The sequence below is a fragment of the Zophobas morio genome, unplaced genomic scaffold (genome assembly GCF_036711695.1).
Source record: "Zophobas morio isolate AGI-343-1 ecotype UQ-CSIRO unplaced genomic scaffold, CSIRO_AGI_Zmor_V1 ptg000012l, whole genome shotgun sequence".
NCBI classification, from domain to species: domain Eukaryota; kingdom Metazoa; phylum Arthropoda; class Insecta; order Coleoptera; family Tenebrionidae; genus Zophobas; species Zophobas morio.
In genome coordinates this window covers 8,352,873-8,365,416 of record NW_026972117.1, presented here as the reverse complement: position 1 = coordinate 8,365,416, position 12,544 = coordinate 8,352,873, and the positions used below count along the sequence as shown (strand labels likewise).

The 12,544-nt window shown below is 30.6% G+C and overlaps 1 protein-coding gene across 1 annotated transcript; it reads left to right on the top strand.

The window, feature by feature from the left end:
• The first annotated feature begins 806 nt into the window (after nt 1–806).
• LOC135128322 (uncharacterized) lies at nt 807–1,497 on the top strand. The gene is made up of 2 exons (XM_064055233.1): nt 807–993; nt 1,046–1,497. Exons 1-2 carry the CDS (start codon nt 813–815, stop codon nt 1,315–1,317), a joined length of 453 nt encoding a protein of 150 aa, XP_063911303.1. The 5' UTR covers nt 807–812; the 3' UTR covers nt 1,318–1,497.
• The last annotated feature ends 11,047 nt before the right edge of the window (nt 1,498–12,544 follow it).

Genomic DNA, 12,544 nt, shown 5'->3' with positions numbered 1-12,544 from the left:
AAAAATTCTGGGATATAGATCTGGACGTACTGAAATTTACGAAAACTTCGAAGTTGTAGATCTGAACAAGCTAATTCGCAAAACGTAGTGCTTTAATGTCCCGGAAGATTTTAGAAATATACAGTTTCAGATTAAATTTCCTGTAAACCCATTTACGCATTTTCTCTCGTATTTTCCTTTTCCAGAAACCAACATCCGTAATATTTATGATTACGTATTCAATTATGATCAGTTCTAGAAAAAAGTGTTTGCTCCGCTGAAATTACACGCTCCTTCCTGATGGAAACTTGTTTAATTTTTTCGTCAAACCCCAGGCAATGTTCACGGTAAGTAAACATGTATCAGCCCGGAGCTTCAAAGGGCAGAGCTTTCATAATTCTATTGTTTATTTGTTAACCTACTCATCTTCGACGAATTCGTATTTGCATATTTCCGCATGTGTTAATATTTACCACTCAAACAGCCTTGGGCTTTCAAGACTACGACAGAGAGATAGACCGTCAAATTAAGTTACATCCTGCGCATATTCGCTCCAAAAACAATCAGTTAAGCTAATATTGCTCCCACGCAGCTCAAGCGAAGTGATATCTTAGCCGGTTTTATTAGCAACTTAAACAGAAATAAGGAAAGCGGGCAAAAGTATATTAAAATAAATGGATTGGGGCGTTTGATGTTCCAGCTTGACGCTCTGTTTATTAAAACAGTACCAGGTTTCGTACTCAGCTAACAGTGACCCGTCGAAATTCTGACACAATCAGTGTGTCCACGGCGACCGGTAAACTTTGGCACATTTTACATGTCATTGGGTGAAAATGTCATTTATCGTGCACGGACACAAAAAAATTAAATATGAACCTTTCCCAGAAGCAAGCACGTACGCAAAACGACGGCCCATAACTAAAGCTTACTCTTTGGATGCGGTGAATCTTCTGATTAGTAATTTCGTGGACCCTACAGCTCGCCGCTCCGGTCAAGGAAGATCACATTTTAAACGTAAGTTTCACGTCAAACACCCACAAGAGTCAACATTCTCTGAATTTTCCAGAAATAGAAAGCCGAAGTTTGGATACTTTGAAAAGCGAGAAGCAGAAATGCAAAAATGCCAACGTTCAAATAGACCTAGAGATGGACCCCCGAAAAAGCGCGACGTTTTCGAGGCTGAAGAGAAAATTGGAAAATATGAAAATTTTCTACCCGGATATCTACTACAGCGATAAGAATATCATAGAAATGTGGGGTACGCAGAGAGAGCTCAGTCAGGTTAATCTCGAGCTTTTGGACTACGACAAGGATTCGCCTGCATGGCTGTGGATATAAGAGCTTTTGTAAAAAAAAATTGTTCATTCACAATTTTCATATCCACGTTAACAGAATTTCCCGTTTAAAATATTTACTCAGCTGCAAGATCTTCAATTTTGGTGCTAAATGTGGGTTTTGATTTTTCTGTTTGAACGAATTTATGTTGCTAAAGTTTTAAATGGTCATTCGATGTTCAAATAATTGTAGTCATCAAATTCCATTATTAAAATATGTACTAATAAAAATACAAATGAAATTTTCATGTAATTCTGTCCGTTGTGTTAATTAAATCGAAAATTAAACCTTGTTGACATAATTTTGTCAATTTTTATTAATATTTGTATATACCTACTGACATAATATAAATATTTTTAATATAAATAAAAACATGATAAAATTGTCACATGTCATATCAGCACAACATAATCAAAATAAATGTTTGTTTTTTTATAAATCACATATACAGGGTGAGTCACTAAGCGCGGGGTCCGCGATGTCTCATAACTTGTTAGACATAGAACAAAAGTCACAGACTGAAGTTCGACGGCATATTTACAATAAAATTATTTTCGACTATACAGAGTGTATTGTTTTCGAGGCATAAAATACAACTTAGCTACCATGTTATTCCAATTTTTTTAAATTTTTTAGCAATACGATTTACAAAAAAATGTTATATTTAAGATCAAATTTAATATACAGAGTGTATACTTTAGAATTTTCAAATATCGATATTTCAGTCATTTCAAATAAAACATCCTGTATTTTATTTCTGAATATGAATATGTCAGTGTGTTCTTTAAAAAAGTAAAAAAAATCTCAACAGCTGTCAACTTTAAATATAGAAAATATTTAACAAAACAGAAAAAGAACAGAACACAAAATAAGATGCAAAAACAAAATATAGACTGTTTTTTTTAACCACTCTGTATCTTCTCGTATCTTTATTTATCTCTCTACAAACCCTTCCATTGCTAAAACACTTCAAAAAATTGGAACAACTTGGCAACGTTGCATCGGAATTTCGAAAATATTTAAGGGCTACAAAGCTTACGGACTAGTCAGTCGGAAAATATATAGAGTGTTGTGTTTTGCGCCTTAACAGTCTGTATAGCTGAAAATAATTTTAGTAAATGGTCTCCAAAGAACTGCGCAACTTTAGCTTTAAGCTTTCAGTGACTCATCCTGTATATTACTATACGGTTTCCTCTAATAGTATACTAAACTAGCAGGTCTTGCGTTTTTTAAAATGTAATTCTATATCGAAAAATTAAAAAATCGATACATTGAAATCTCGATAAATCGGAAAACTAAAAAATGAAAAAATTTAAAACCGAAAAATTGAAAACTTGAAAAATCAAAACCTTGAAAAACCGAAAAATCTATAAGCGATAAATCAAAATAATCGAAAGATCAACGAAAAATTAAAATGTCGAAAAACTGAGGAATAGAAAAATTGAAAAATCAAGAAATCAAAACATCAAAAAATTGAAAATTAAAAAATCGAAATATCGAAAAATCCCAAAATTGGAAAATCCCAAAAATGGCGCATCGAAAACTTGAGAAATCAAAAAATTAAAAAATCTAGAAATCAAAAAGTAGCGAAAGCAAAAAATCGAAAAGTCGAAAAATCAAAGAATCGTATAATGTAGAAATTAAGAAATGAAAAAATTAAAAATTTCGAAACGCCAAAAAATGTAACATTGAAAAATTGCAAAATTTGAACAATAAAAAAATTGAAGAATGGAAAAACTGAAATATCGGAAAATCGAGAAATGTAAAAATAAAAAATTGAAAAATCGAAAATTTGACGAATCAAAAAATTTAAAAACCCTGGAACTAAGATGTCGCAAAATTCAGAAATCGAAAAATCTAAAAGTAAGAAGAGAACGCCAAAAATTGAAATATTGAAAAATTGCAAAATTTGAACAATCGAAAAATTGAAGAATCAAAAAACTGAAGAATCGAAAAACTGAAATATCGGAAAATCGAGAAACGGTAAAATAAAAAATCGAAAATTTGAAGAATCGATGAATTGAAAAATCCTTAAACAAAAATTTGTAGCAAAATTGATAAATCGAAATATCTAAATGTCGAAAAATCGAAAGATAGAGATCTCGAAACATCGAAAAAGAGAAGAATCTAACATTTAAAATTTTGAAAAATTGAAAATTGAGAACTGAAGTACTAAAAAACCGAAAAATCGAGAAATCGAGAAATCGAAATATCTACAATTAAAAAAAACAAAAATTTAAATGTCGAAAAATTGAAGAATCGTAAAATTGAATCCAGAAATCAAAACATCAAAAAATTGAAAATTAAAAAATCGAAATATCGAAAAATCCCAAAATTGGAAAATCCTAAAAATGGCACATCGAAACCTTGAGAAATCAAAAAATTGAAAAATCTAGAAACCAAAAAGTAGAGAAAGCAAAAACTCGAAAAGTCGAAAAATTAAAGAATCGCATAATATAGAAATTGAGAAAAGGAAAAATCAAAAAACTGAAATATCGGAAACTCGAGAAATCTAAAAATAAAAAATTGAAAAATCGAAAATTTGACGAATCGAAAAATTGAAAAATCCTGGAACTACAATGTCGCAAAATTGAGAAGTCGAAAAATCTAAAAGCAAGAAGAGAAAGATCTAATATTTAAAAATTTGGAAAATTGAAAATTGAAAACTGAAGTACTAAAAAACCAAAAAAATCGAAAAATTGAAATATCTAAAATTTAAAAAAAGCAAAAATTAAAATGTAGAAAAATTGAAGAGCTGCAAAATTGAATCGAAAAATCAAGACATTAAAAAATCGAAATATCGAAAAATTCTAAAATTGAAAAATCCTAAAACTGACATCGAAAACTTGGAAAAACGAAAGATTAAAAAATCTAGAAATCAAAAAGTAGAGAAACCAAAAAATCGAAAAATCAAAGAATCGCATAATAGAGAAATTGAGAAAAGGAAAAATCGAAAATTTCGAAACGCCAAAAAATGAAACATTGAATAATTGCAAAATTTGAACAATAAAAAAATTGAAGAATCGAAAAACTGAAGAATTGAAAAACTGAAATATCCGAAAATCGAGAAATCGCAAAATAAAAAATCGAAAATTTGAAGAATCGATAAATCGAAAAATCCTCAAACAAAAATTTGTAGCAAAATTGATAAATCGAAATATCCAAAAGTCGAAAAATCGAAAGATAGAGATATCGAAACATCGAAAAGGTGAAGAATCTAACATTTAAAAATTTAAAATTTGAAAATTGAGAACTGAAGTACTAAAAAGCCGGCACATCGAGAAATCGAAATATCTAAAATTAAAAAAAAACAAAAATTTTAATGTCGAAAAATTGAAGAATCGTAAAATTGAATCCAGAAATCAAAACATCAAAAAATTGAAAAAACCGAAACATCGACAAAGAAATCGAAAAGTCAAGAAATGAAAAGTCGAAAAATTTTAAAATTCAAAAAACAGCAAAAAATCATAAAACTGTCAATTTAAAAATCGAAAAACTTAAAATCAAAAAACTAGAAATCGAGAAATCGAAATTGAAAAATTGAAACATCTAGAAATCGAAACATCTAGGGCCGGTTTATAGAACAGCGAGTTAAATATTTAATCCTCGATTAGTTTAACAGAGAATTAAAATGTGGAATATGATCCCGTGATTGGTTAAAACCTGCACGTTGCCTAGCGACGAACCTCAATTAAAAGTTAATCGCGAATTAACTTTAACTTCGCTTTCTATAAATCGGGTCCTAATGATTCAGAAATCGAGAAGCCCACAAGTCTAACAATCGAAAACGAAAAATTTGGAATTGAAACATTTACTTAACAACCTAAAAAACCCGGTAAATCGAAAAATTAAAAAATCGATACATCGAAATCTCGATAAATTGGAAAATCGGAAAACTGAAAACTGAAAAATTTAAAAACCGAAAAATTGCAAATTTGAAAAATCAAAAACTTGAAAAATTAAAATGTTGAAAAATTGAAGAATAGAAAAATTGAAAAATCAAGAAATCAAAACATTAAAAAATTGAAAATTAAAATATATAAATATCGAAAAATCCCAAAATTGGAAAATCCTAAAAATGGCACAACGAAAACTTGAGAAATCAAAAAATTTAAAAACCTAGAAATCAAAAAGTAGAGAAAATAAAAACTCGAAAAGTCGAAAAATCAAAGAATCGCATAATATGGAAATTGAGAAAAGGAAAAATCAAAAAACTTAAATATCGGAAAATCGAGAAATCTAAAAATAAAAAATTGAAAACTCGAAAATTTGAGGAATCGAAAAATTGGAAAATCCTGGAACTAAAATGTGGCAAAATTCAGAAATCGATAAATCTAAAAGCAAGAAGAGAAAGATCTAACATTTAAAAATTTGTAAAATTGAAAATTGAAAACTGAAGTACTAAAAAACCAAAAAATCGACAAATCGAAATTTCTAAAATTTAAAAAAACCAAAAATTAAAATGTCGAAAAATTGAAGAGTCGCAAAATTAAATCGAAAAATCGAGACATTAAAAAATCGAAAAAATGAAAAATCGAAATATCGAAAAATTCTAAAATTGAAAAATCCTAAAACTGACATCGAAAACTTGGAAAAACGAAAAATTAAAAAATCTAGAAATCAAAAAATAGAGAAAGCAAAAAATCTAAAAATCAAAGAATCGCATAATAGAGAAATTGAGAAAAGGAAAAATCGAAAATTTCGGAACGCCAAAAATTGAAATATTGAAAAATTGCAAAATTTGAACAATCGAAAAATCGAAGAAATAAAAAACTGAAGAATCGAAAAACTGAAATATCGGAAAATCGAGAAATCGAAAAATAAAAAATCGAAAATTTGAAGAATCGACAAATTGAAAAATCCACAAACAAAAATTTGTAGCAAAATTGATAAATCGAAATATCTAAAAGTCGAAAAATCGAAAGATAGAGATATCAAAACATCGAAAAGGTGAAGAATCTTACATTTAAAAATTTGAAAAATTGAAAATTGAGAACTGAAGTACTAAAAAACCGAAAAATCTAGAAATCGAAATATCTAAAATTAAAAAAAAACAAAAATTTAAATGTCGAAAAATTGAAGAATCGTAAAATTGAATCCAGAAATCAAAACATCAACAAATCGAAAAAATGAAAAATCGAAATATTGAAAAATCTCAAATTGAAAGATGCTAAAACGGAAACATCGACAAAGAAATCGAAAAGTCAAAAAATGAAAACGCTCGGGAAGTAAAAAAGAGAACAAAAACTAAAATAAAATGCAGCAATAATATATAGTCCATTCTATTTGAAAAAACCAAAATATCGATATTTAAAAATGTTTATAATTAATTTTTATAAACACTGTGTATATTAAAACCCAATTGTATATGCAACACAATAAAACTCGAATCTTTATTTATATCTCCACAAATCCTTCCACTGCTAGAACATTAAAAAAAAAATGGAACAAGTTGGCAACGTCACAATTTCCAAATATGCATACTTGTATACACTGTGAAAGTAGTTTTAAGACAATTAAGCTACGGATAGTATAGAATGTGTATTGTTCAACTTGTCATTAAATTTAGTTTTTACCGCATGCCGTTATTCCAACAAACTGATAAGGAAGTTATAATCTAAAACGAAAAAAAAAACAAATATTTACTTATATTTAATTACATATCTGACGAAATATACAGGGTAAATCACAAAGTGTGCCTTCTTGAACATCTCATTAATCAGTAAAAATTAAAAAAAAATAACTCAAAAATAACAATGCAAAAGTTCGCAAAAAAATCAAACTTCGTTATGATGTTGCTTAAATTAGGTTTTAATATATAAGGTGTTTATAAAAATATCTAAAATATTATAATTTCCAAATATCGATATTTTAGTTTTTTCAAATAGAACCTATATTTTGTTACTGCAGCTTACTCCTTCTTTTTGTATTTGTATTTTCTATATCTAAAGTTGATAGTTTCTGCAAATTTTCACTTTTTTAAAACGCAGAAATAAATTCGAGAGACCTGAAATATCGATAGGTATATGAAAAGTATAATATATATTTTAGATTTTTTTTTAAAATACCCTATATAATAAAATTTAATTTAATTGATACCACAACAAGACGCGTATCTCTATTTCTAGTCCTTGCATTTCTGAAAAAAATCAAGAAAATTGGAAACTTATTACGAGGCCAATCAAAGTATGTAAAAATATATAGGGTGTTCTCTAATAATAATGAATGGGATATCGAGCAGATTAGTGACTCACCCTGTGTATTAAACCCGGTGTTAAAACAATTTAATTGTCTCTCTGAAAAAGAGTTATAATTTGGGAACGTCGTTAAACACATTCCATTTGTAGTATACCGGGTGTCTGGAAAATGGCGGATTAACTCTTCAGTACGTCATGTACGGGGGTTTCGGGAGTCCCAAAAAAATAATAAAAAAATTCTTTATGATCTAGATTACGAAAAAAACGTAATTTTATAAAAGTACTTGCTAAGATAAAACTGATTTCGGCAAATGACATATCCTCTAAGAAAAGAGAGGGTGGGTGGGCGGGGCTAGTGCCTGCTAAGATAAGACTGATTTTAGCAAATGACGTATCCTCTAATTACATTATTATGAAAAAAGACACTAGAGGCTCTAAAGCACTTTCAAATTCTTATCAAACAGAACCTAGAACCCCAAGATTATTTTAAATTTCAAAAAAAACAGGGCCAAAATGAACTCAAAAACAGATCATTTAAGAATTTTCCAAAGTCTCTCAAAATTATTCTAAATAATTTGCGCCTGCCAATTTCATCATTGAACATATAGCTTTTAGTACATTATAAATTTTAAATGAAATTTTAGATCACTAGAATATTTAGGTAATAAATTTAATATTTTCAAGTTCATTTATCATTTCATTGTGTTTTGCGCTTGATTTTGTTTAATGTTTTTATTATTAATTTTTATGTTTTTTTTTAATAACAATTAAATATTTCAGAAACTTCATTTGATTTGATGGATAACTAGGCCAACCTAAGCGAATCCGTCTTAGCCTCTCTATAATTTCCTCACCCACGTTTCTATGTACACCAAAATTTTCTGGTACTTATTTTATCATTAACTAGCTGACCCCGTGAACTTCGTTTCACCTACAACTTAATTTTGAATCTGCAAACAGAATGCTTTGAAATCTTGCAGATGTTTTAAACATCTGATAAGCATAATAAATTTTTATTCAAAATAATACTTACTTCCTCCAAAAAATTGATGACGTCAGACCGAAATTTTGCCAAATGAACCCTTTTTAAAATATCCAAAATAGGATGAGACTATATTTGTGATTTATCATTCCATTCATATTTTTTAGTTTTGCTTATAGGGGGTGTATATAATATATATATGTATATTAATCACTGAGTCAGTTTATTTTATTGATTGAAGCAAGAATTGCAAAACTAAATTTTTAGATTTATTGCAGACGTTTTGAAGTTACTGTTTGACATGGTACGTTTTTAATTAAAATATATCTGTTTATCAAGCCCAAAAACTTGATAACGTCATCTCAAGATTTTGCCGAACAAATCCTATCTAAAATGTGCAAAATATCATCAGTATATTTTCGTAAATTTATCATTGCATTCATATTTTTTAGATTTGCTTTTACAGTGACAAAAAAATGTATGGATCAGTCAATTTATTTTAGAAAATAACTCAAGAGTTGCAGAAATGACATAATTAATATAATTCATAATGTTTAAATATGATAACTATTAATATGTGATAATTAAACCGAAAACCATTTTCCTAAGAACACGAGGTTAGTTAAAACAAATTAGTTTGTTTAAACATTGTTAAATTAACCCCGAACATGTACAATTTCTGAGCGAAAATTCGTTCACTCGAGAATATTTAAATTTTGGGAAAATTTTCGAAACGATTGAAATCGGTTGATCAAAGCTATACATTTTCACGACATAAATAAATAAATTTTAAACATAATTAATATCATTTATAATGTTTAAATATGATAAGCATCAATGTATGATAATTAAACCGAAACCCGTTGTCCTACAAGCCCGAAATTATTAAAAATAAATCAATTTGTTTAAACACTGTTAAATTATCCCCGAAACTGTGCATTTTCCCGGCCAAAATATGAAAAATAAATTTTGCAATCTCATCGTGACGTACGATAACGTCAATGTCACCTGAGCTACTTGTATAAAGGTCACGTGTTTCGGTCTTTTGTGTTCAGTTTTAATTTCTGTTTGATGGCGGCAAGATCGTCGCTTCATTTCGGCGTAAAAGTGAAGCGTTTTAGCGAATTTCTAGTTTATTATTAATACATATTACGGAAAATATGTTGTGTTAGTGCTGTTAACACGAACGAAAATGGATATTTTTCCGAAAAGGACCGAAAACAGGGTAAGTACGACTTCAGTTTTAATTTATCGGATTCCGTGATTCGTTTGGTCGACAATGTTTACATTTTGGATAAATTTTCGAAACGATTGAAATTGGTGGGTCAAAGCTATACATTTTCGCGATATAATTAGATAAAATTTAAACATAATTAATACAATTCATAATGTTCAAATATGATAACTATCAATATATGATAATTAAACCGAAATCCGTTTTCCTAAGAACACGAGGTTAGTTAAAACAAATTAGTTTGTTTAAACGTTGTTAAATTAACCCCGAATATGTACAATTTCTGATCTAAAATATTAAAAATAATTTTTGCAATCTCATCGTGACGTACGATGACGTCACTGTCACGTGAGCTACCTGATAAAAGGTCAATTTTTCCATCCTCTGTGTTTAGCTTTGATTCCGGTCTGGTAACAGCAACACTGGAACTCCGTTTTGGCTTAAAAGTAGCACGTGTTCGGGAATTTCTAATTTATTGTTAATAAATATTAGCGAAAATGTTTTGTGTTACGTTCTGTGAACACGAAGGAAAGTGGATATTTTTCCAAAAATGCCCGATTTTTTTTTAAATATGTTGTTAATAACATGCATTCAGGACTGATAAAGTACGGCTTTGGAATATACAAAGTGCAGCGTTCATAATTCACAAAATACCGTATGCATCATTTTTAAACTACGGCGTCCAAATTTACAAAATACGGTGTCCTTCACCCATGCTATCAAACCCTAGTCCTCTCTTTTAATGGCAAGACGCACTCCAGACCTCCTCGTATTGTTTGGTTCTTGCTGGGCAACAGCAACGAGCGAGCACAGTCATCGCTCTTTGTTGGCAAACGTGGAGAAATTTGTATATTGTAACTTTTGTAATTGAAGCATTTTGTACTGTAAATTGTATGTGTTACTAACTTAACTTGGGTCTTGCCAATTTAGCTCCAGTGGTGCAAATGCTTTGTTTTCACGGTGCACTTGCTTGGGTTTTAATTTTGCAACAGTGCATTCTTTGGTTCCGAGACTGAATTCTCCATGTCGTCAGACGCTCTGGCCTGGGAGGGTTTTGTTAGCCCTTAGACGCTGGGTCATCATCCTAAACGGATGAGGTTCATCATCCTAAACGGATGAGGTCAGTCGGCCCTGTATCTATGCGGCTGCGTTCTCCCTTGGGCGTGTGAGCGCTGCGACCTATAGATTTCGTTTCGAGTTCCATCGGTGTGCTTGCTTTGGTATTAACTTTGCAACAGTGCATTATTTGGTTCCGGGTTTGAATTCTCCATGTCGTCAGACGCTTTGGCCTGGGGGGGTTCTTTTGGCCCTTAGACGCTGGGTTGCATCGTTCTTTGAGAATGAGGTAAGACGACCTTGGATTTATGCGGCTGCGTTCTCCCTTGGGCGTGTGAGCGCTGCGACCAATAGATTTCGTCCCGAGTTCCATTGGTGTGCTTGCTTGGGTTTTCATTTTGCAACATTCTCAATTTTTGGTGCAATTTCTTCCGGTGGTGTATTGGGGACTAACTTTGCATTTGTATTGTATCTGAATTGTATCTGTGTCTGTAGTGTATTCTGTATTGTAGCTAGATTGTAGGTACCTGTATTGTATTTCCGTTGTATTGTACTGTATAACGTTCTATCCCTCATTAACAATTCCTAGCCCTCTCCTTTCCTAGCGAGATCTGCTCCAGACCTTCCCGTGGTTCTTGCTGAGCATCAACTATCGAGGACAGAAAATTCAAATTCAAAACCAGCAAAGTTTCACAAAAATCATGAAAATCGCTCGTTGGTGGCCAACGTGGAGCAAAAGAGACTTTTGTAACTCAACTAACTTTGTTAACTCTATATTCTTAAGGAAAAAAAAATATTACATTTAATTTATCATTTATAAGGACAAATAGTCATTTGCCACGCCGATGCTCATTTTTAGATTAAATGCTCACAAAACGCGTAAATGTTCAATTTGTGTCCGGGGAGATACAATATTTGCAAGTAGATACACAGTACATCGGGTAGATGCTCAGGTATATAAGAGTAATAATGAAGTAGGTACTTTGTACTTCGAATATGAGTATCTACTCAGTTTTATTCATACCACTCAATGTCTCGCTTCAATGTTTGATTATGTTGATTATGAGCACAACGCTGATCAACTTCCGTATCCGAATTACCCATGAAATAAATCATTGCGATTTGCACCTGAGGTAGTTCGTCGCACATTTGATTGACTTCGTGGACCTATGTCAGCTTGTTGTCTTCTCGGCATTGTAATGGACTTAATAAAACGACAGAATTATTTTCACAGTCAATCAAATCTGTAAATTTTGTCTTAGGAATTTTAAAATATTGAAAACTTCAAACTAAATCCTCGAATAACAGTAAAGGTTGAGGTTTTGTCGAAACCAACAAAGTGAACATAGGTAAATAGAAGGGCAGTTCAAAATTAATAAGAAACTTTCGCAATGCGTAACTAAATTCACTTTAACGAACACTTTTCTTAGAGTAAACGACGTTTTTTGTTACGAAAAAACAAACAACGACTTGAAATGCAATAATACTTTTCACAATCGCACGGAAGAAATAGTTTTGTATGACACGTCAGTCAAACGACAGGTCCGTCAAGAACGCCAACTATTCAAATTCATTCGAAGTGGCGATTCCCATGTAAAATTTTTATTTTTTTTTTTATCTTTTAGCCGTCTTATTTTTTATAAATTTTCTTACATATAAACCTTGTCCTGACAATGAGGAACACGTAAAAAAAAGAATCGTCCAATTCGGTGCAGTCGTTATGAAGTTATGAGCGTACATACATTTCGGCGATTCATTTTT